The 25,203-nt window shown below is 42.2% G+C and overlaps 1 protein-coding gene across 1 annotated transcript in view; it reads right to left on the minus strand.

Moving 5' to 3' along the window:
* Positions 1–271: 271 nt before the first annotated feature.
* The window catches only part of LOC135514251 (protein crumbs homolog 1-like), a 40,396-nt gene continuing 15,464 nt past the window's right edge, over positions 272–25,203 (minus strand). Inside the window, exons 7-13 of the mRNA XM_064937598.1 lie at positions 5,508–6,503; positions 4,718–5,277; positions 4,399–4,564; positions 3,375–4,236; positions 3,142–3,258; positions 2,742–2,868; positions 272–2,470 (exon numbers count right to left, since the gene is read on the minus strand). Of these exons, the coding sequence (XP_064793670.1) occupies positions 2,249–2,470; positions 2,742–2,868; positions 3,142–3,258; positions 3,375–4,236; positions 4,399–4,564; positions 4,718–5,277; positions 5,508–6,503 (3,050 nt within the window). The 3' untranslated portion in view covers positions 272–2,248. The remainder of the gene's footprint in view (positions 2,471–2,741; positions 2,869–3,141; positions 3,259–3,374; positions 4,237–4,398; positions 4,565–4,717; positions 5,278–5,507; positions 6,504–25,203) is intronic.

A 25,203-nucleotide genomic window follows, 5' to 3' on the forward strand; every position in this document is an offset into this window, starting at 1 on the left:
TCTCATCTTGGACCGGATGGGTCCCTCTGTTTCAATATCACAGGCCAGTTCACATTCCCTTGGATCAGTGAGCTAATAACAGAACTGGAATCATACAGTATTCTTACGGGAAGGAGGGAGGGAGGGAGGAAGGGAGGGAAAGAGAGAGAGAGAGAGAGAGAGAGGACAATTTCCAGCCCGTGGGTGTGTTATGTTTTGAGAAGAAACAGAAGTCGTCTGATGAGATCCTGTATTTCTATTCCGTTTATTTTTCAATTCTATGCGGGCGTTGCAAACGTAAACTCCTTCCTTCCCTCGTGGTACGCAGACAGAACGCTCCTACGGGACTGTGGGAGGAGATCCCTTCAGAAGCATTGTGAAAGACACCGAATTGCAAATTCTATTGAACAAACAGATAGTCAAACACTTATAGGGTAACTGTGTTGACTTGCTATCCTTTGTCAGATACAATTCTTACCGCATTTGATCTAGTTACAAACAAAACCATGCACAGTAAGTCCAGTCATTCATTCCATGGTGTTGCTTTAATTATCATTCTCTTTTGCATCAGTTTAACTGTTGACATCCAATAGAAACTTTAGAGTTTTGAATAAATCACACTGTTTACAATTGCATCATGTTACAGTGTTGCTACCAATCACATTTTCCAGAATAATCACAGAATACTCCCTATGCATACCAGTGTAGCCTACCCAGCATACCTTGCTGTTCGTTACACTGTAGTTGGTACTGCCTGAGACGAGGTGCGTCCAGTGTAAGCTCCTACCATACTAATCAGAACTCAAATCCAGATCAGTCCAATCTATCCCCTGTTGTAGATGCGAATCCAGAGTGTACCAGGGTTGGGGTCAATTCCGTTTTCAATTGACAATTCACTGGGCAATGTTCACTTTGTGAATTGACTGTAGTTGATCCCAACCCTGGAATGTACTCTGTATAATCCAACACTGGAGCAGCGCTAACATCAGTGAATTGTCAGTACATGTCTCCCTGGATCGTACTGCATCACCTAGCCCTGCAGGAAGGGGAGGGGGAGGACCGACCGAGCTCAAACAGAAACCTGCTCTGTCTCTTTGTCGGTCTGTCATACTGCTCTACAGCACTCCACACAGACGCCAACACGATCATCACAGTGAGTTTTCCTTTGAGACAACACATAGTTCCCTCCAGTCAACTATATTTTAGATAGGGCCACACAAAAATCAACATATAGATAGATACCATATCCAATGTAGAATGTACAAGAGTCAAATGTTGTGTTTCTCAGCATTCCATCCATTCTGTAAGGAAGGCACATACAAACTCATTCATAAAGTAATGTGGAAGTCAATTCATGACAATTAACTATCTTTCAATGACTTGCCTTTAGTGTGGGGTTGCATAAACTTCATTTCAAGCTAATTAGGTGTTGCTTTCATTCAGCTTAGTTACAGTATAAGCCTGTGGTACATCATCCATAGTTACAGAAAAGAACTAGAGCACAATATCTAGCTTCAGCACCTCCGGTGGACAGTGAAAACGTCCATTGATCACTCTGCTGGTTAAGTAGTGGCTCTGGTGAGGATAGATGAAGAGACTGACAGGAGTGTAGGTTTGGGTAAATGTATCCTGTCTGAATACTGTGGCATCAGAGTTTGAGATGGCTGATAGCATTTAAGTGGTCTCAATCCACTTTACCTATGAGGTCGAGTTTTAGGAGCACCTCATACATTTGCACAAGACAATGACATCATAGATTTAGAAATAAGACCATTACAGTATTTACACGGAGTCGGAAAGAACATTATTGGTATAGTGCATTGCCTGTTAATTGTTAACTGCACATCCAGAGAAAAATACAATGTTTTACCATCAAAATGGTCATTAGAGTGAACTCACACATAATCAATGTGGGGTACAGAATGTACACGGGTAGCTATTGTATAGAGAGACACTGGAGTCCAGTATGGTTCATCGCTCCAGGGAGGGGACTAGCTGATTAGACTCAACCCAACAGCAATGCTCAAGTCTTGGGGAGACGAGAGCTCTTTCATCCTCTATCCTGCCCTTCTCTGCGGCTCAGACAGACCACGTCACCTCTTTCTATAAAGAGATTAGTTCCGGGTTGAATCACCCCCAACCCCATGACCCAGCAGCAGCAGTGTGGCGGTGGCATCACTGTGAGGGCACATGTCCACACCACTGGTGACCTTTCACACGCTGGACACCTCCGAGTGAAGGTAGCGTGTGTTGCTGTTGTGCGTGGGGCTCATATGAGCCTCTCCTCGGGGGGCACTTTGAGTACACTGCCCATCTCCAGCCGTGCCCCTGCCACCTCCTGGGCGCTGGGGCTGTAGGTGCCCTCCGACTGGCGCTTCTTGCGTGCGGTCAGCACCATGAACACCAGGGCCACCACAGCCAGCAGCACACACAGGCTGGCCAGAGGGATGGCCACCACCAGCCAGGGCACACGTTGCCTCTGCTCCTGTCTCTACAGAGGGGTGAGAGCAGGACATTTTACTATGACTTATTATGACCTTGTTATTACTTATTAGTACCTTAATACTCCGATTAGACGAACTGCAGCTTAAATTGTTTTAATACATCAGTCTCTTTGATCCAATCTGGTCTGTGTAAAAGCTTTTGATACTCAACGTATATTATCACTACACAGTCTACTGTAATAAATGTACTGACAGTATGTCGTCACGCACGGACGGTCAGTTACTGAGTGTGATCAGTGGAGATATAGGGTGCCTTACATTGCTTTCACACTGTGTGCCGCTGAAGCCCGGCACACACACACACTGGAAGCTGCTGAGTCGGTCCAGGCAGGTAGCACCGTTGAGACAGGGTCTGGACTCACACTCATCTATCTCTGCCTCACACCTGGGAGAGAACACCAGGGGGGGGGGGGGTCAACACGACACTGACACCCCAGCAGGAACGACAGCTCTCTGTACATACAATAGGAGCCTTTTACAGTCCCACTGACATGCTCAGCTTTTAAACTGTAGACTTATAGGGCCGGGCTACCGGACACAGATTAAGCCTAGTCCATTTAGCATGCTTTTTAGTCCTTCTTAGTCCAATAAAATGTTAGTCTCCGGAAACGCGCCCCATGTATATTCTATGGAAAATTGGATAGGTTAGTGATCTCACCAGTCTCCAGTGTAGCCAGGTTTGCAGGTGCAGTTGGTACCCCAGATCCCATCCACGCAGACCCCACCGTTGTCACACTGCGTCTCTTCATCACACTGCTGCGGAGGGAATCTCCATCTGTAGGATGCACAAAATACAGTCATTACAACATCTATACATACTGAATACGAAGACACACACACACAGTGATTTTTGAACAGGAACATGCCCTGGTTATAGTTTGTGGTACTCACTGGCAGCGGCGGCCGGTGTATCCAGGGGGGCAGACACACTGGTAGGTACCCGTCCCATCTAGGCAGGAGCCCCCGTTCAAACAGCTATGCTCCAGGCAGTCATCCACCTCCTCCTCACAGTCCCTGCCCCCCCATCCTTTGTGACACTCACACTGGTAGTTTGCCAGCAGGTCTGTGCAGGTGCCGTGGGCACAGGGGCCTGAGGCGCACTCGTCTGTGTCCCTCTGGCAGAGCTCTCCCTCCCAGCCCGGGGAACAGCTGCAGTTGAACAGGTTCCAGAGGTCCTGGCAGGTGCCCTGGTTGAGGCAGGGCTGGTACTGACACAAATCAGTACCAACACACCCCATCTTGTTCTCCTGCCCCCCCTGTCTGATAAACCGGGCTGCCTGGGGGGCATCTTGGTTGTCCAACAGAGGTAGGTAGACTCCTCCCACCCTCACCTCTCCCAGACAGCCTGTGTAGTTCTCTGCCAGCCACACGGTGGTGTTGTTGAGGAAGTTGAGGTGCCCGGCCGTGCCCATGGTGCTGCCAGCCCTGCGCCCGTCCACAGTGAGGCGCCAGCGGGACACAGGCTGCAGGGGGTCTGTCATGGCCAGGTGGAGGTGGTGCCAGGCCCCGTCTGAGATGGGCAGGTTGCTGGTGAAGGCCTGTAGCTCCAGGCTGTTGCCGCTCAGTAGTTTGACCAGCAGGGAGGAGTTGAGCAAACCCAGACAGAAGACCTCTGCTCCGTTAGTGGCCCGCAGCAGCACGCCGTTCTCCTCCCGAGTACGTATATCCATGGAGACACTGGTCACCGTGGCAACCAGCGAGCCATTAGCTGTGAACTGCAGAGCGTTGCTCTCAAAGGTGGCGTTAGTGAGGCCTGGTGGAACAGCAGTATATTAATAAGGCTATTGAATACAGTGACACACCTTTCGGTAAAGTGTTCGCTATTTTGTTTGTGCGTGTGTCTGTGCCGAGAAAGATACTGTAGTTGAGAGAAAGGGAGAGAGATAATGTATACGATCCCAAAAAATCCACTCACACTCGTAACCGTCAACTAGATCCACACACTGGCTGCCCACGACACAGGGGTCACTGACACACCACACGCGTGTATCACATCGCCTGCCAGAGAAGTTCATGGGACAGGTGCACTCAAAGTCATTCCAGGTGACTGTGCACGTTCCTCCGTTCTGACAGGGACCAGCCTGAGGAGGACATAGATATTATTGTCTGTTACAAAGAGTGAACTGAAAAGTCTTTGTCAGGACCCTCACCTGAGAACTCTAGACAGCTCTTGAACCAATTTCCTACAGTTACAGCAAAACATCTCTTAAGTGTAAAGGTGTTATTGACGTTACCTTGCATGCCTCATCACTGACACAGCCATCCAACATGTTCTCCGATTTCTTTGGGATGTAGCACTCGAACGCTTCGTGGGTGTGGCACTCCTCCTCTGGGAGGTGAAGGTTCAGGTGCATGTGGTCCAGAGTGATGTCCTGTAAGCAGCCTTTGAAGTGACCTCCCCAGGGGGCAGAGGACTCCCCCGGTGGCAGACCCCCCATGTACACCACGTCCCCCTGCTCCATCCTCACCCGCCCCAGGGATAACTGTGTCCCACCCTGACTGAACCCTACCTGACCCTGGCGTACCTCCACAGTGACCAGCTCCCTCTGTCCGCTGGTGATGTAGGTACCGTTAGAGAACAGGGTGGTGGGGGGGCTGTTGAAGACCAGGGTTCCCTCCCGCAGGTACAGGGTGAGGTAGGCCCTCCTCCCTCTCCGCAGCTGGAGGAGCAGGCCGCTAGGCTTCAGAGAGCGCAGGAAGAAGGAGATGTTGAAGTTCTCCCCGTCCGTTTGGTTGATGTTGAAGGCAGCATAGCTCACAGTGTCTTCATTACTGAATGTCCATGAGGGGTATTCTGAGGCAAGCGACAAAAAGCAATACTTTCAGTGTGAACAACAAAACCTGTACAAACCTGTGTAGCTGAAGGGAACTGGCTGTAAGTTGAGGAGACACACGTAACCCCCTTTAAATGACAATACATTGTCAGCGCCTGGTGTCTGCAGTTGTCATAATTTGAAAAGCAATATTTGAAAATGTGTAAAATGTAAAGTAAAGTAATGTTTTAAAAGGTTTAACAGTTCTTACCTTCTTCACACAGGGAGCCGTGATAGGGTCGATCACACTCACAGCTGAAGCTAGTCCACAGGTCAATACAATGCCCACGATGATGGCAAGGATCAGGATGACACCAGTCGGTCTTGTTGCAGCCCAGCTCCATGTCTTGGACGTGCTCTGGAGAGATATCCTGAGGCAGTAGCAGCTGGTGGTCAACCTGTAGATCCTCCATGCAGCCAATGAAACCCTTCCTACTCTCTGTGTTGTCCAGATACTTCTGAGGGGCCCCACCCACATAGACCTGGGGGAATGATCCAGGTTGGAAGAAGATCAGTTGGTTGTGTCCTTTGTCCTCCACTGTGCACCCCCTGTCATTGTCACAGCCTGGTCCTTTCACCATCAGCACCAGCTTCTCATCCATGGTCACTTTGGCCTCATGCCAGTCTCCGTCGTTGACAGGGAGATGGTAGGTGGCCTGTAGCTCCTTCCCTGATCCAGCTCTAGCATGGATATGGCCCCCCACAATCTCCAGGGACACACTGTAGTCCTCAGCCCCTCTGTAGAACAGCAGCATTTCAGCCAGGGTGGTCCTGAAGCGCAGCTGGACGTGGATCCCATAGTGGTGGTGGTGGTGGGGGTCAATCCCTCTACTGGTCCTGTTAGCTATAGGAGGGAGCTGGATAAGGACATACCCCTCTCTGTTGAAGGAGAAGGTGGTGGGAATGCTGCAGTGCTTCCCAGTGAAGCCAGGGTGACAGAGGCAGGTGTGGTCATGCTCTTGTTCATCCCCATCTTCCCCATTGTGCTCTTTTTGGCTTAGGATGGGCACACACGTGGCTCCGTTCTCACACAGGTGTTCCCTGCAGCCACTCAGACGGATGTCACAGTTATGGCCACCCCATGGCTCCTCCCCTGGACCCGCTGTCACACAGTTGCAGGTGTAGGAGTTGGCGGCGTCCTTGCAGGACCCGCCGTTCTGACAGGGCTCGCTCTCACACTCGTCAATGTCTACCTCGCAGTGCATACCTGGAATGACAACATAACACACCATTCGTTTTTTCATGTTGGATAGGGGTATGGTTATGTATTTCTCTGCCAAACAGGACTGTCCCACAGCCACACTGTGAGATTCAACAGGAGCCTACGGGTCTCCCTAACCAAACCAATGAGTTAATCAGAGTCTCACTAACCAAACCAATGAGTTAATCAGTCTCCCTAACCAAACCAATTAGTTAATCAGTATGCCTAACCAAACCAATGAGTTCATCAGTGTCTGCCTAACCAAACCAATGAGTTAAGCAGAGTCTGCCTAACCAAACCAATGAGTTAAGCAGAGTCTGCCTAACCAAACCAATGAGTTAATCAGAGTCTGCCAAACCAAACCAATGAGTTAATCAGAGTCTCCCTAACCAAATCAATGAGTTAATCAGTCGGAGTAACCAAACCAAGTAGTTAATCAGAGTCTCCCTAAACCAAACCAATGAGCTAATCAGTCTCCCTAAACCAAACCAATGAGTTAATCAGAGTCTCCCTAAGCCAAACCAATGAGTTAATCAGAGTCTCCCTAAACCAAACCAATTAGTTAATCAGAGTCTGCCTAACCAAACCAAATAAGTGAATCAGTCTCCCTAAAACAAACCAAATGAGTTAATCAGAGTCTGCCTAACCAAACCAATGAGTTAATCAGAGTCTGCCAAACCAAACCAATGGGTTTATCAGTCTCCCTAACCAAACCAAATAGTTAATCAGAGTCTCCCTAAGCCAAACCAATGAGTTAATCAGAGTCTCCCTAAACCAAACCAATTAGTTAATCAGAGTCTGCCTAACCAAACCAAATAAGTGAATCAGTCTCCCTAAAACAAACCAAATGAGTTAATCAGAGTCTGCCTAACCAAACCAATGGGTTAATCAGAGTCTGCCAAACCAAACCAATGGGTTTATCAGTCTCCCTAACCAAACCAAATAGTTAATCAGTGTCTGCCTAACCAAACCAATGAGTTAGTCATTATCCCAAACCAAAGCAATTAGTTAATCAGTCTCCCTCACCAAACCAATGAGTTAATCAGAGTCTGCCTAACCAAACCAATGAGTTAATCAGAGTCTCCCAAACCAAACCAATTAGTTAATCAGAGTCCTCTTAAACCAAACCAATGTGTTAATCAGAGTCTCCCTAAACCAAACCAATGAGTTAATCAGTCTCCCTAAACCAAACCAATGAGTTAATCAGAGTCTCCCTAAACCAAACCAATGAGTTAATCAGAGTCTCCCTAACCAAACCAATGAGTTAATCAGAGTCTCCCTAACCAAACCAATGAGTTAATCAGAGTCTCCCTAAACAAACCAATGAGTTAATCAGAGTCTCCCTAAACAAACCAATGAGTTAATCAGAGTCTCCCTAAACCAAACCAATGAGTTAATCAGAGTCTCCCTAAACCAAACCAATGAGTTAATCAGAGTCTCCCTAAACCAAACCAATGAGTTAATCAGTCTCCCTAACCAAACCAATGAGTTAATCAGAGTCTCCCTAACCAAACCAAAGTTAATCAATCTCCCTAACCAAACCAATGAGTTAATCAGAGTCTCCCTAACCAAACCAATGAGTTAATCAGAGTCTCCCTAACCAAACCAATGAGTTAATCAGAGTCTCCCTAACCAAACCAATGAGTTAATCAGAGTCTCCCCAAACCAAAACCAAACCAATGAGTTAATCAGAGTCTCCCTAAACCAAACCAATGAGTTAATCAGAGTCTCCCTAACCAAACCAATGAGTTAATCAGAGTCTCCCCTAAACCAAACCAATGAGTTAATCAGAGTCTCCCTAACCAAACCAATGAGTTAATCAGAGTCTCCCTAAAAACCAAATGAGTTAATCAGAGTCTCCCTAACCAAACCAATGAGTTAATCAGAGTCTCCCAACCAAACCAATGAGTTAATCAGAGTCTCCTAACCAAACCAATGAGTTAATCAAGTCTCCCTAAACAAACCAATGAGTTAATCAGTTGAGTTAATCAGTCTCCCTAACCAAACCAATGAGTTAATCAGAGTCTCCCAAACCAATAAATCCAAACCAAACCAATGAGTTAATCAGAGTCTCCTAACCAAACCAATGAGTTAATCAGAGTCTCCCTAAACCAAACCAATGAGTTAATCAGAGTCTCCCTAACCAAACCAATGAGTTAATCAGAGTCTCCCTAACCAAACCAATGAGTTAATCAGAGTCTCCCTAACCAAACCAATGAGTTAATCAGAGTCTCCCTAACCAAACCAATGAGTTAATCAGAGTCTCCCTAACCAAACCAATGAGTTAATCAGAGTCTCCCTAACCAAACCAATGAGTTAATCAGAGTCTCCCTAACCAAACCAATGAGTTAATCAGAGTCTCCTAAACCAAACCAATGAGTTAATCAGAGTCTCCCTAACCAAACCAATGAGTTAATCAGTCTCCTAACCAAACCAATGAGTTAATCAGAGTCTCCTAAAAACCAATGAGTTAATCAGAGTCTCCCTAACCAAACCAATGAGTTAATCAGAGTCTCCCTAACCAAACCAATGAGTTAATCAGAGTCTCCCTAAACCAAACCAATGGGTTTATCAGTCTCCCTAACCAAACCAATGAGTTAATCAGTGTCTGCTTAACCAAACCACTGAGTTAATCAGTCTCCCAAACCAAACCAATTAGTTAATCAGTCTGCCTAACCAAACCAAAGACTTAATCAGTGTCTGCCTAAACAAACCAATGAGTTAATCAGAGTCTCCCTCACCAAACCAATGAGTTAATCAAAGTCTCCCTAAAAACCAATGAGTTAATCAGTCTCCCTAACCAAACCAATGAGTTAATCAGTGTCTCCCTAACCAAACCAATGAGTTAATCAGAGTCTCTCCCAATGAGTTAATCAGTGTCTCAAACCTAAAAATCAATGAGTTAATCAGAGTCTCCCTAACCAAACCAATGAGTTAATCAAGTTAGTTAATCAGTCTCCCTAACCAAACCAATGAGTTAATCAGAGTCTCAGTCACCAAACCAATTAGTTAATCAGAGTCTCCCTAACCAAACCAATGAGTTAATCAGTCTGCCTAACCAAACAAGTGAGTTAATCAGAGTCTCCCAGACCAAACCAATGAGTTAATCAGAGTCTCCATAAAACAAACCAATGAGTTAATCAGAGTCTCCCTAAACCAAAACAATGAGTTAATCAGTGTCTCCCTAACCAAACAAGTGAGTTAATCAGAGTCTCCCAGACCAAACCAATGAGTTAATCAGAGTCTCCATAAAACAAACCAATGAGTTTATCAGAGTCTCCCTAAACCAAACCAATGAGTTAATCAGAGTCTCCCTAAACCAAAACAATGAGTTAATCAGAGTCTCCCTAACCAAACCAAAGTTAATCAGAGTCTAATGAGTTAATCAGAGTCTCCCTAAGTCTCAAACCAATGAGTTTAATCAGAGTCTCCCTTGCGTAAAAGACCATATGGAGCTAACCAAACCAATGAGTTAATCAGTGTCTGCCTAATGAGTTAATCAGAGTCTCCCTGATTTGAGAAACCAATGAGTTAATCAGTTTTGTCTCCCTAAACCAAACCAATGAGTTAATCAGAGTCTCCTAACCAAACCAAAGTGAAATCCAATGAGTTAATCAGAGTCAGAGTCTCCCTAACCAAACCAATGAGTTAATCAGAGTCTCCTAACCAAACCAATGAGTTAATCAGAGTCTCCTAACCAAACCAATGAGTTAATCAGAGTCTCCCTAACCAAACCAATGAGTTAATCAGAGTCTCCCTAACCAAACCAATGAGTTAATCAGAGTCTCCCTAACCAAACCAATGAAATCAGAGTCTCCCTAAAAACCAATGAGTTAATCAGTGTCTGCCTAATGAGTTAATCAGAGTCTCCCTAAACCAAACCAATGAGTTAATCAGAGTCTCCCTAACCAAACCAATGAGTTAATCAAGAACCAAACCAAATGAGTTAATCAGTCCAATGAGTTAATCAGTCTGCCTAACCAAACCAATGAGTTAATCAGAGTCTGCCTCCCAGAGTCTCCCTAACCAAACCAATGAGTTAATCATCCCTAACCAAACCAATGAGTTAATCAGAGTCTCCCTAACCAAACCAATGAGTTAATCAGAGAGTTAATCAGAGTCTCCCTAACCAAACCAATGAGTTAATCAGAGTCTCCCTAACCAAACCAATGAGTTAATCAGAGTCTCCCTAACCAAACCAATGAGTTAATCAGTCTCCCTAACCAACCAAACCAATGAGTTAATCAGAGTAATCAGAGTCTCCCTAACCAAACCAATGAGTTAATCAGAGTCTCCCTAAACAAACCAATGAGTTAATCAGAGTCTCCCTAACCAAACCAATGTGTTAATCAGAGTCTCCCTAAACCAAACCAATGAGTTAATCAGTCTCCCTAAACCAAACCAATGAGTTAATCAGAGTCTCCCTAAACCAAACCAATGAGTTAATCAGAGTCTCCCTAACCAAACCAATGAGTTAATCAGTGTCTCCCTAACCAAACCAATGAGTTAATCAATCTCCCTAACCAAACCAATGAGTTAATCAGAGTCTCCCTAAACCAAACCAATGAGTTAATCAGTCTCCCTAAAAACCAATGAGTTAATCAGTCTCCCTAACCAAACCAATGAGTTAATCAGAGTCTCCCTAAACCAAACCAATGAGTTAATCAAGTCTCCCTAACCAAACCAATGAGTTAATCAGAGTCTCCTAACCAAACCAATGAGTTAATCAGAGTCTCCCTAACCAAACCAATGAGTTAATCAGAGTCTGCCCAACCAAACCAATGAGTTAATCAGAGTCTCCCTAACCAAACCAATGAGTTAATCAGAGTCTCCCTAACCAAACCAATGAGTTAATCAGTCTCTCCCTAACCAAACCAATGAGTTAATCAGAGTCAATGAGTTAATCAGAGTCTCCCTAACCAAACCAATGAGTTAATCAGTCTCCCTAACCAAACCAATGAGTTAATCAAAGTCTCCTAATGAGTTAATCAGAGTCTCCCTAACCAAACCAATGAGTTAATCAGTCTCCCTAACCAAACCAATGAGTTAATCAAGTCTCCCTAACCAAACCAATGAGTTAATCAGAGTTCCCCATGAGTTAATCAGTCTCCCTAACCAAACCAATGAGTTAATCAGTCTCCTAAACCAAACCAATGAGTTAATCAGAGTCTCCTAACCAAACCAAATGAGTTAATCAGTCTCCTAACCAAACCAATGAGTTAATCAGAGTCTCCCTAACCAAACCAATGAGTTAATCAGAGTCTCCTAACCAAACCAATGAGTTAATCAGAGTCTCCCTAACCAAACCAATGAGTTAATCAGAGTCTCCCTAACCAAACCAATGAGTTAATCAGAGTCTCCCTAAACCAAACCAATGAGTTAATCAGAGTCTCCCTAACCAAACCAATGAGTTAATCAGAGTCTCCCTAACCAAACCAATGAGTTAATCAGAGTCTCCCTAAACCAAACCAATGAGTTAATCAGAGTTAACCAATGAGTTAATCAGAGTCTCCCTAACCAAACCAATGAGTTAATCAGTGTCTCCCTAACCAAACCAATGAGTTAATCAGAGTCTCCCTAACCAAACCAATGAGTTAATCAGAGTCTCCTAACCAAACCAATGAGTTAATCAGAGTCTCCCTAACCAAACCAATGAGTTAATCAGAGTCTCCCTAACCAAACCAATGAGTTAATCAGAGTCTCCCTAACCAAACCAATGAGTTAATCAGAGTCTCCCTAAAACAAACCAATGAGTTAATCAGAGTCTCCCTAACCAAACCAATGAGTTAATCAAAGTCTCCCTAACCAAACCAATGAGTTAATCAGTTGATTGAGTTAATCAGAGTCTCCTAACCAAACCAATGAGTTAATCAGAGTCTCCTAACCAAACCAATGAGTTAATCAGAGTCTCCCTAACCAAACCAATGAGTTAATCAGAGTCTCCCTAACCAAACCAATGAGTTAATCAGTGTCTCCTAACCAAACCAATGAGTTAATCAGAGTGAGTTAATCAGAGTCTCCCTAACCAAACCAATGAGTTAATCAGAGTCTCCCTAACCAAACCAATGAGTTAATCAGTTTCTCCCTAACCAAACCAATGAGTTAATCAGAGTCTCCCTAACCAAACCAATGAGTTAATCAAAGTCTCCCTAACCCAATGAGTTAATCAGAGTCTCCCTAACCAAACCAATGAGTTAATCAGTCTCCCTAAACCAAACCAATGAGTTAATCAGAGTCTCCCTAACCAAACCAATGAGTTAATCAGAGTCTCCCTAACCAAACCAATGAGTTAATCAGGTCTCCCTAACCAAACCAATGAGTTAATCAGAGTCTCCCTAACCAAACCAATGAGTTAATCAGAGTCCAACCAAACCAATGAGTTAATCAGAGTCTCCCTAAACCAAACCAATGAGTTAATCAGTGTCTCCCTAACCAAACCAATGAGTTAATCAGATCTCCTTAACCAAACCAATGAGTTAATCAAGTCTCCCTAACCAAACCAATGAGTTAATCAGTCTCCTAACCAAACCAATGAGTTAATCAGTCTCCCTAACCAAACCAATGAGTTAATCAGAGTCTCCCTAACAAACCAATGAGTTAATCAGAGTCTCCTAACCAAACCAATGAGTTAATCAGAGTCTCCCTAACCAAACCAATGAGTTAATCAGAGTCTCCCTAACCAAACCAATGAGTTAATCAGAGTCTCCTAACCAAACCAATGAGTTAATCAGAGTCTCCCTAACCAAACCAATGAGTTAATCAGAGTCTCCCTAACCAAACCAATGAGTTAATCAGAGTCTCCTAACCAAACCAATGAGTTAATCAGAGTCTCCCTAACCAAACCAATGAGTTAATCAGAGTCTCCCTAACCAAACCAATGAGTTAATCAGAGTCTCCCTAAACCAAACCAATGAGTTAATCAGTCTCCTAAACCAAACCAATGAGTTAATCAGTCTGCCTAACCAAACCAAAGAGGTAATCAGTGTCTGCCTAACCAAACCAATGAGTTAATCAGTCTCCCTCACCAAACCAATGAGTTAATCAGAGTCTGCCTAACCAAACCAATGAGTTAATCAGAGTCTCCCTAAACCAAACCAATGAGTTAATCAGAGTCTCCCTAACCAAACCAATGAGTTAATCAACGTCTCCCTAACCAAACCAATGAGTTAATCAGTGTCTCCCTAACCAAACCAATGAGTTAATCAGTCTCCCTAACCAAACCAATGAGTTAATCAGAGTCTCCCTAACCAAACCAATGAGTTAATCAGAGTCTCCCTAAACCAAACCAATGAAATCAGAGTCTCCCTAACCAAACCAATGAGTTAATCAGAGTCTCCTAACCAAACCAATGAGTTAATCAGTCTCCTAAACCAAACCAATGAGTTAATCAGAGTCTCCCTAAAAAAACGTTCCCAAACCAATGAGTTAATCAAAGTCTCCCTAACCAAACCAATGAGTTAATCAGAGTCTCCTAACCAAACCAATGAGTTAATCAAAGTCTCCTAACCAAACCAATGAGTTAATCAGAGTCTCCTAACCAAACCAATGAGTTAATCAGAGTCTGCCTAACCAAACCAATGAGTTAATCAGTCTCCCTAACCAAACCAATGAGTTAATCAGAGTCTCCTAAACCAAACCAATGAGTTAATCAGAGTCTCCCTAACCAAACCAATGAGTTAATCAGAGTCTGAGTTAATCAGAGTCTCCCCCAAACCAATGAGTTAATCAGAGAGTTAATCAGTCTCCCTAAACCAAACCAATGAGTTAATCCAATGAGTTAATCAGTTTGAGTTAATCAGAGTCTCCCTAACCAAACCAATGATTAATCAGAGTCTCCCTAACCAAACCAATGAGTTAATCAGAGTCTCCCTAAAATCAGAGTCTCCCTGAAATCAAAACCAAACCAATGAGTTAATCAGAGTCTCCTAAACCAAACCAATGAGTTAATCAGAGTCTCCCTATGAGTTAATCAGTCTCCCTAAACCAAACCAATGAGTTAATCAGAGTCTCCCTAACCAAACCAATGAGTTAATCAGAGTCTCCCTAAACCAAACCAATGAGTTAATCAGAGTCTCCCTAACCAAACCAATGAGTTAATCAGTCTCCTAACCAAACCAATGAGTTAATCAGAGTCTCCCTAACCAAACCAATGAGTTAATCAGAGTCTCCCTAACCAAACCAATGAGTTAATCAGAGTCTCTAACCAAACCAATGAGTTAATCAGAGTCTCCTAACCAAACCAATGAGTTAATCAGTGTCTCCCTAACCAAACCAATGAATTAATCAGAGTCTTCCTAACCAAACCAATGAGTTAATCAGTGTCTCCCTAACCATATCAATGAGTTAATCAGAGTCTCCCTAACCAAACCAATGAGTTACTCAAGTCTCCCTAACCAAACCAATGAGTTAATCAGTCGGAGTAACCAAACCAATGAGTTAATCAGAGTCTCAGTCACCAAACCAATTAGTTAATCAGAGTCTCCCTAACCAAACCAATGAGTTAATCAGTCTGCCTAACCAAACAAGTGAGTTAATCAGAGTCTCCCTAAACCAAACCAATGAGTTAATCAGAGTCTCCCTAACCAAACCAATGAGTTAATCAGAGTCTCCTAACCAAACCAATGAGTTAATCAAAGTCTCCTAACCAAACCAATGAGTTAATCAGAGTCTCCCTAACCAAACCAATGAGTTAATCAGTCTCCCTAACCAAACCAATGAGTTAATCAGAGTCTCCCTAAACCAAACCAATGAGTTAATCAGAGTCTCCTAACCAAACCAATGAGTTAATCAGTCTCCCTAACCAAACCAATGAGTTAATCAGTAACCAAACCAATGAGTTAATCAGAGTCTCCCTAACCAAACCAATGAGTTAATCAGAGTCTCCTAACCAAACCAATGAGTTAATCAGAGTCTGCCTAACCAAACCAATGAGTTAATCAGAGTCTCCTAACCAAACCAATGAGTTAATCAGAGTCTCCCTAACCAAACCAATGAGTTAATCAGAGTCTCCCTAACCAAACCAATGAGTTAATCAGAGTCTCCCTAACCAAACCAATGAGTTAATCAGAGTCTCCCTAACCAAACCAATGAGTTAATCAGAGTCTCCCTAACCAAACCAATGAGTTAATCAGAGTCTCCTAACCAAACCAATGAGTTAATCAGAGTCTCCCTAAACCAAACCAATGAGTTAATCAGTGTCTGCCTAACCAAACCAATGAGTTAATCAGTCTCCCTAACCAAACCAATGAGTTAATCAGTCTGCCTAACCAAACCAAAGAGGTAATCAGTGTCTGCCTAACCAAACCAATGAGTTAATCAGTCTCCCTAACCAAACCAATGAGTTAATCAGAGTCTGCCTAACCAAACCAATGAGTTAATCAGAGTCTCCCTAAACCAAACCAATGAGTTAATCAGAGTCTCCCTAACCAAACCAATGAGTTAATCAGTCTCCTAAAACAAACCAATGAGTTAATCAGAGTCTCCCTAACCAAACCAATGAGTTAATCAGTCTCCTAACCAAACCAATGAGTTAATCAGAGTCTCCTAACCAAACCAATGAGTTAATCAGAGTCTCCCTAAACCAAACCAATGAGTTAATCAGAGTCTCCCTAACCAAACCAATGAGTTAATCAGAGTCTCCTAACCAAACCAATGAGTTAATCAGAGTCTCCCTAAACAAACCAATGAGTTAATCAGAGTCTCCCTAAACCAAACCAATGAGTTAATCAGAGTCTCCCTAACCAAACCAATGAGTTAATCAGAGTCTCCCTAAAATAAACCAATGAGTTAATCAGAGTCTGCCTAAACCAAACCAATGAGTTAATCAGAGTCTCCCTAACCAAACCAATGAGTTAATCAGAGTCTCCCTAACCAAACCAATGAGTTAATCAGAGTCTCCCTAAACTAAACCAATGAGTTAATCAGAGTCTGCCTAAACCAAACCAATGAGTTAATCAGAGTCTCCCTAACCAAACCAATGAGTTAATCAGAGTCTCCCTAACCAAACCAATGAGTTAATCAGTCTCCCTAACCAAACCAATGAGTTAATCAGTCTGCCTAACCAAACCAAAGACTTAATCAGTGTCTGCCTAAACAAACCAATGAGTTAATCAGAGTCTCCCTCACCAAACCAATGAGTTAATCAAAGTCTCCCTAACCAAACCAATGAGTTAATTAGAGTCTCACTAACCAAACCAATGAGTTAATCAGTCAGAGTAACCAAACCAATGAGTTAATCAGTGTCTCCCTAACCAAACCAATGAATTAATCAGAGTCTCCCTAACCAAACCAATGAGTTAATCAGTGTCTCCCTAACCATATCAATGAGTTAATCAGATCTCCTAACCAAACCAATGAGTTAATCAGAGTCTCCCTAACCAAACCAATGAGTTAATCAGAGTCTCCTAACCAAACCAATGAGTTAATCAGTCTCCTAACCAAACCAATGAGTTAATCAGAGTCTCCCTAACCAAACCAATGAGTTAATCAGTCTCCCTAAACCAAACCAATGAGTTAATCAGAGTCTCCTAACCAAACCAATGAGTTAATCAGAGTCTCCCTAACCAAACCAATGAGTTAATCAGTCTCCCTAACCAAACCAATGAGTTAATCAGTCTCCTAACCAAACCAATGAGTTAATCAGAGTCTCCCTAACCAAACCAATGAGTTAATCAGAGTCTCCCTAACCAAACCAATGAGTTAATCAGAGTCTCCCTAACCAAACCAATGAGTTAATCAGAGTCTCCTAACCAAACCAATGAGTTAATCAGTCTCCCTAACCAAACCAATGAGTTAATCAACGTCTCCCTAACCAAACCAATGAGTTAATCAGAGTCTCCCTAACCAAACCAATGAGTTAATCAGAGTCTCCCTAACCAAACCAATGAGTTAATCAGAGTCTCCCTAACCAAACCAATGAGTTAATCAGAGTCTCCCTAAACCAAACCAATGAGTTAATAAGAGTCTCCCTGAACCAAACCAATGAGTTAATCAGAGTCTCCCTAAAATAAACCAATGAGTTAATCAGAGTCTCCCTAAACCAAACCAATGAGTTAATCAGAGTCTCCCTAACCAAACCAATGAGTTAATCAGAGTCTCCCTAAACAAACCAATGAGTTAATCAGAGTCTCCTAACCAAACCAATGAGTTAATCAGAGTCTCCCTAAACCAAACCAATGAGTTAATCAGAGTCTCCTAAAAACCAATGAGTTAATCAGAGTCTCCCTAACCAAACCAATGAGTTAATCAGTGTCTCCTAACCAAACCAATGAGTTAATCAGAGTCTCCCTAACCAAACCAATGAGTTAATCAGAGTCTCCCTAACCAAACCAATGAGTTAATCAGTGTCTCCCTAACAAACCAATGAGTTAATCAGTCTCCTAACCAAACCAATGAGTTAATCAGAGTCTCCCTAACCAAACCAATGAGTTAATCAGAGTCTCCTAACCAAACCAATGAGTTAATCAGTCTCCTAACCAAACCAATGAGTTAATCAGAGTCTCCCTAACCAAACCAATGAGTTAATCAGTCTCCCTGAACCAAACCAATGAGTTAATCAGAGTCTCCCTAAACTAAACCAATGAGTTAATCAGAGTCTGCCTAAACCAAACCAATGAGTTAATCAGAGTCTCCCTAACCAAACCAATGAGTTAATCAGAGTCTCCCTAACCAAACCAATGGGTTTATCAGTCTCCCTAACCAAACCAATGAGTTAATCAGTGTCTGCCTAACCAAACCAATGAGTTAATCAGTGTCTCCCTAACCAAACCAATGAGTTAATCAGAGTCTCCCTAACCAAACCAATGAGTTTATCAGTCTCCCTAACCAAACCAATGAGTTAATCAGTGTCTGCTTAACCAAACCACTGAGTTAATCAGTCTCCCAAACCAAACCAATTAGTTAATCAGTCTGCCTAACCAAACCAATGAGTTAATCAGTCTCTCCCTAAACCAAACCAATGAGTTAATCAGAGTCTCCCAAACCAAATAAATCAAGTCCAAACCAATGAGTTAATCAGAGTCTCCCTAACCAAACCAATGAGTTAATCAGAGTCTCCCTAACCAAACCAATGAGTTAATCAGTCTCTCCCTAATCAGAGTCTCCCTAACCAAACCAATGAGTTAATCAGAGTCTCCCATAACCAAACCAATGAGTTAATCAGTCAAAAACCAATGAGTTAATCGATGAAATATTAGGTACGTACCATTATGATTTAAACCTGATTTGAGTTATTCATTTGTTGTTTGTGTAACTCCCCCCTCTTGCCTATTCAATTGTGGTAAGTGTGTTAATCAAGTCTCCTAACCAAAGTCCAATGAGTTAATCAAAGTCTTTTAACCAAACCAATGAGTTAATACATACATACATAATACATACATACATACAGTTAATCAGTCATAATAATTTTCCAAACCAATGAGTTAATCAGCTTTAAGTTGATTGAGTTAATTTATTTGTTAGATCTAAGAAAATAAACCAATGAGTTAATCAGATCTCCTAAATGTCAAACCAATGAGTTAATCAGTCTGGCCGTTTGGGAAACCAATGAGTTAATCAGGACTGTCTCCGTAACCAAACCAACCCCGAGTTAATCTTGGGCAGTGGCTATCCCTAAAGACCAAACCAATGAGTTAATCAGAGTCTCCCTAAACCAAACCAATGAGTTAATCAGAGTCTCCCTAAACCAAACCAGTTAGTTAATCAGAGTCTGCCTAACCAAACCAAATAAGTGAATCCGTCTCCCCAAACCAAATGAGTTTATCAGAGTCTGCCGAACCAAACCAATGAGTTAATCAGAGTCTTCCTAACCAAACCAATGAGTTTATCAGAGTCTGCCTAACCAAACCAATGAGTTAATCAGTCTCTCTAACCAAACCAATGAGTTAATCAGAGTCTCCCTAACCAAACAAATGATTTAATCAGAGTCTCCCTAACCAAACCAATGAGTTAATCAGTCGGTGTTAACCAAACCAATGAGTTAATCAGAGTCTCCCTAAACCAAACCAATGAGTTAATCAGAGTCTCCCTAAACCAAACCAATGAGTTAATCAGAGTCTCCCTAACCAAACCAATGAGTTAATCAACGTCTCCCTAACCAAACCAATGAGTTAATCAGTCTCCCTAACCAAACCAATGAGTTAATCAGAGTCTCCCTAAACCAAACCAATGAGTTAACCTCTTACACTTATGGTGGCGCTCCCTAACCAAACCAATTTTGGAAGAAAAACGTTCCCAGTTTTAAACAAGATATTTTGTCACAAAAATGATGCTCGACTATGCATATAATTGCTACTGTTCCCTAAAGAAAACCTCTGAGTGTCCAGAAAACAAATATCTTAATCAGTGTCTGCCCTAAAAACGTGAGCTTCAGGCAAAACCAAGATGACTTGGCATCCAGGAAATGACAAGGATTTTTGAGGCTCTGTCTTTCATGATCTCCTATATGGCTGTGAACCAAGAGGAATGAGTCTGCCCTTTCTGTCAGAGTTCCCCAAGGTGTCTGCAGCATTGTGACGTCTTTGTAGGCAGATCATTGGAAGATTGACCATAAGAGACCAAACTAAATAATTGAATCTCCCTACCACATTTACCACGTGTCCGCCCGGTGTCCTGCGCCGAAATTGGTGCGCAAAAGTCACCTGCCAGTATTTTTCCATGGGGCACAGAGAGAGAAGCAAGCTTCCACGAACTGCATGTCAATGAAGAGATATGTGAAAAAACACCTTGAGGATTGATTCCAAACAACGTTTAATGTTTCCTAACCGATATTATGTAGTTAATCCGGAAAAAGTTTCAAACGTTGTAGGTGACTGCATTTAATCGGTTCGTTTCAAGCCAGGCGCAATGTAGAAAAAACGGAATCGATTTCTCCTACACACAGACGCTTTCAGGAAACACTGCGCATTTGGTATGTGGCTGGGAGTCTCCTCATTGAAAACATCAAAGCTCTTCAAAGGTAAATGATTTTATTTATTTGGTTATCTGGCTTTTGTGAAAATGTTGTGTCTACATGCTACACAAAATGCTATGCTAATCATACTCTTACACAAGTTAGTCAATTTCTATGGTTCAAAAGCATATTTTGAAAATCTGAGATGAAAGTGTTGTTAAGAAAAGGCTAAGCTTGAGAGCAAACGCATTATTTTAATTTTATTTGCGAATTTCAGAAATCGTTAACGTTGCGTTATGCTAATGAGCCTGAGGCTTAGTCACAATCCCGGATCCGGGATGGGGAGTTTCAAGAGGTTAATCAGAGTCTGTGTAACCAAACCAATGAGTTAATCAGAGTCTGCGTAACCAAACCAATGAGTAAATCAGTCTCCCTAACCAAACCAATGATATTATCAGAGTCTCCCAAACCAAAACAATGAGTTCATCAGAGTCTCCCTAAAACAAACCAATGAGTTAATCAGAGTCTCCCTAAACCAAACCAATTAGTTAATCAGAGTCTTTCTAACCAAACCAAATAAGTGAATCAGTCTCCCTAAACCAAACCAAATGAGTTAATCAGAGTCTGCCTCACCAAACCAATGAGTTAATCAGAGTCTCCCTAACCAAACCAATGAGTTAATCAGTCTCCCTAACCAAACCAATGAGTTAATCAGAGTCTCCCTAAAACTAACCAATGGGTTAATCAGTGTCTGCCTAACCAAACCACTTAGTTAATCAGTGTCTCCCTAAACCAAACCAATGAGTTAATCAGAGTCTTCCTAAAACTAACCAATGGGTTAATCAGAGTCTCCCTAACCAAACCAATGAGTTAATCAGAGTCTCCCTAACCAAACCAATGAGTTAATCAGAGTCTCCCTAAAACTAACCAATGGGTTAATCAGTGTCTGCCTAACCAAACCACTGAGTTAATCAGTGTCTCCCTAAACCAAACCAATGAGTTAATCAAAGTCTCCCTAACCAAACCAGTGAGTTAATCAGTCTCCTTAACCAAACCAATGAGTTTATCAGTCGGCGTAACCAAACCAATGAGTTAATCGGAGTCTCCCTAACCAAACCAATGAGTTCATCAGTCTCCCTCACCAAACCAATGAGTTAATCAGTTTCTCCCTAACCAAACCAATGAGTTAATTAAAGTCTCCCTAACCAAACCAGTGAGTTAATCAGAGTCTCCCTAACCAAAACCAATGAGTTTATCAAAGTCTCCCTAAACCAAACCAATGAGTTAATCATACTGCCTAACCAAACCAAATAAGTGAATCAGTCTCCCTAAACCAAACCAAATGAGTTAATCAGAGTCTGCCTCACCAAACCAATGAGTTAATCAGAGTCTCCCTAACCAAACCAGTGAGTTAATCAGAGTCTCCTAACCAAACCAATGAGTTAATCAGAGTCTCCCTAAACCAAACCAATGAGTTAATCAGAGTCTCCCTAACCAAACCAATGAGTTAATCAGAGTCTCCCTAAAACTAACCAATGGGTTAATCAGTGTCTGCCTAACCAAAACAATGAGTTAATCAAAGTCTCCCTAACCAAACCAGTGAGTTAATCAGAGTCTCCTTAACCAAACCAATGAGTTTATCAGTCGGCGTAACCAAACCAATGAGTTAATCGGAGTCTCCCTAACCAAACCAATGATTTAATCAGAGTCTGCCTGACCAAACTAAATAATTGAATCAGTCTCCCGAAACCAAACCAAATGAGTTAATCAGAGTCTCCCTAACCAAACCAGTGAGTTAATCAGAGTCTCCCTAACCAAACCAATGAGTTAATCAGAGTCTCCCTAAAACTAACGAATGAGTTAATCAGAGTCTCCCTAAACCAAACCAATGAGTTAATCAGTGTCTGCTTTACCAAACCAATGAGTTAATCAGTGTCTCCCTAAACCAAACCAATGAGTTAATCAGAGTCTCCCTAACCAAACCAATGAGTTAATCAAAGTCTCCCTAACCAAACCAGTGAGTTAATCAGAGTCTCCCTAACCAAACCAATGAGTTAATCAGTCTCCCTAACCAAACCAATGAGTTAATCAGAGTCTCCCTCACCAAACCAATGAGTTAAAGAGTCTCCCTCACCAAACCAATGAGTTAATCAGAGTCTCCCTAACCAAACCAATGAGTTAATCAGAGTCTCCTTAACCAAAACAATGAGTTAATCAGAGTCTCCCTAACCAAACCAATGAGTTAATCAGAGTCTCCCTAACCAAACCAATGATTTAATCAGAGTCTCCCTAACCAAACCAATTAGTTAATCAGTCGACGTATCCAAACCAATGAGTTAATCAGAGACTCCCTTACCAAACCAATGAGTTAATCAGTTTCTCCTTTACCAAACCAATGAGTTAATAAGAGTCTCCCTAACCAAACCAATGAGTTAATCAAAGTCTCCCTAACCAAACCAATGATTTAATCAGAGTCTGCCTTACCAAACTAAATAATTGAATCAGTCTCCTGAAACCAAACCAATGAGTTAATCTGACTCTCCCTAAAACTAACCAATGGGTTAATCAGTGTCTGCCTAACCAAACCACTGAGTTAATCAGTGTCTCCCTAAACCAAACCAATGAGTTAATCAAAGTCTCCCTAACCAAACCAGTGAGTTAATCAGAGTCTCCTTAACCAAACCAATGAGTTTATCAGTCGGCGTAACCAAACCAATGAGTTAATCGGAGTCTCCCTAACCAAACCAATGAGTTCATCAGTCTCCCTCACCAAACCAATGAGTTAATCAGTTTCTCCCTAACCAAACCAATGAGTTAATCAAAGTCTCCCTAAACAAACCAGTGAGTTAATCAGAGTCTCCCTAACCAAACCAATGAGTTTATCAAAGTCTCCCTAACCAAACCAATGAGTTAATCAGTCTGCCTAACCAAACCAAATAAGTGAATCAGTCTCCCTAAACCAAACCAAATGAGTTAATCAGAGTCTGCCTCACCAAACCAATGAGTTAATCAGAGTCTCCCTAACCAAACCAATGAGATTATCAGAGTCTCCCTAAACCAAACCAAAGAGTTAATCAGAGTCTGCCTCACCAAACCAGTGAGTTAATCAGTGTCTCCCTAACCAAACCAATTAGTTAATCAGTCGGCGTATCCAAACCAATGAGTTAATCAGAGACTCCCTTACCAAACCAATGAGTTAATCAGAGTCTCCCTAACCAAACCAATGAGTTAATCAGTCTCCCTCACCAAACCAATGAGTTAATCAGAGTCTCCCTAACCAAACCAATGAGTTAATCAAAGTCTCCCTAACCAAACCGGTGAGTTAATCAAAGTCTCCCTAATCAAACCAATGATTTAATCAGAGTCTGCCTGACCAAACTAAATAATTGAATCAGTCTCCTGAAACCAAACCAAATGAGTTAATCAGAGTCTGCCTAACCAAACCAATGAGTTAATCAGAGTCTCCCTAACCAAACCAATGAGTTAATCAGAGTCTCCCTAAAACTAACCAATGGGTTAATCAGAGTCTCCCTAAACCAAACCAATGAGTTAATCAGTGTCTCCCTAAACCAAACCAATGAGTTAATCAAAGTCTCCCTAACCAAACCAGTGAGTTAATCAGAGTCTCCTTAACCAAACCAATGAGTTTATCAGTCGGCGTAAACAAACCAATGAGTTAATCGGAGTCTCCTTAACCAAACCAATGAGTTCATCAGTCTCCCTCACCAAACCAATGAGTTAATCAGAGTCTCCCTAACCAAACCAATGAGTTAATCAGTCTCCCTCACCAAACCAATGAGTTAATCAGAGTCTCCCTAACCAAACCAATGAGTTAATCAAAGTCTCCCTAACCAAACCGGTGAGTTAATCAAAGTCTCCCTAATCAAACCAATGATTTAATCAGAGTCTGCCTGACCAAACTAAATAATTGAATCAGCCTCCTGAAACCAAACCAAATGAGTTAATCAGAGTCTGCCTAACCAAACCAATGAGTTAATCAGAGTCTCCCTAACCAAACCAATGAGTTAATCAGAGTCTCCCTAAAACTTACCAATGGGTTAATCAGAGTCTCCCTAAACCAAACCAATGAGTTAATCAAAGTCTCCCTAACCAAACCAGTGAGTTAATCAGAGTCTCCTTAACCAAACCAATGAGTTTATCAGTCGGCGTAAACAAACCAATGAGTTAATCGGAGTCTCCCTAACCAAACCAATGAGTTCATCAGTCTCCCTCACCAAACCAATGAGTTAATCAGTTTCTCCCTAACCAAACCAATGAGTTAATCAAAGTCTCCCTAACCAAACCAATGAGTTAATCAGAGTCTGCCTAACCAATCCAAATAAGTGAATCAGTCTCCCTAAACCAAACCAAATGAGTTAATCAGAGTCTCCCTAAACCAAACCAATGAGTTAATCAGAGTCTCCCTAAACCAAACCAATGAGTTAATCAGTCTCCCTACCCAAACCAATGAGTTAATCAGTCTCCCTAACCAAACCAATGAGTTAATCAGAGTCTCCCTAAACCAAACCAAATAAGTGAATCAGTCTCCCTAAACCAAACCAAATGAGTTAATCAGTCTCCCTAAACCAAACCAATGAGTTAATCAGAGTCTCCCTAAACCAAACCAATGAGTTCATCAGTCTCCCTCACCAAACCAATGAGTTAATCAGTTTCTCCCTAACCAAACAAATGAGTTAATCAAAGTCTCCCTAACCAAACCAGTGAGTTAATCAGAGTCTCCCTAACCAAACCAATGAGTTTATCAGAGTCTGCCTTACCAAACCAAATAAGTGAATCAGTCTCCCTAAACCAAACCAA

Source organism: Oncorhynchus masou, chromosome 25 (genome assembly GCF_036934945.1).
Source record: "Oncorhynchus masou masou isolate Uvic2021 chromosome 25, UVic_Omas_1.1, whole genome shotgun sequence".
Taxonomy (NCBI): domain Eukaryota; kingdom Metazoa; phylum Chordata; class Actinopteri; order Salmoniformes; family Salmonidae; genus Oncorhynchus; species Oncorhynchus masou.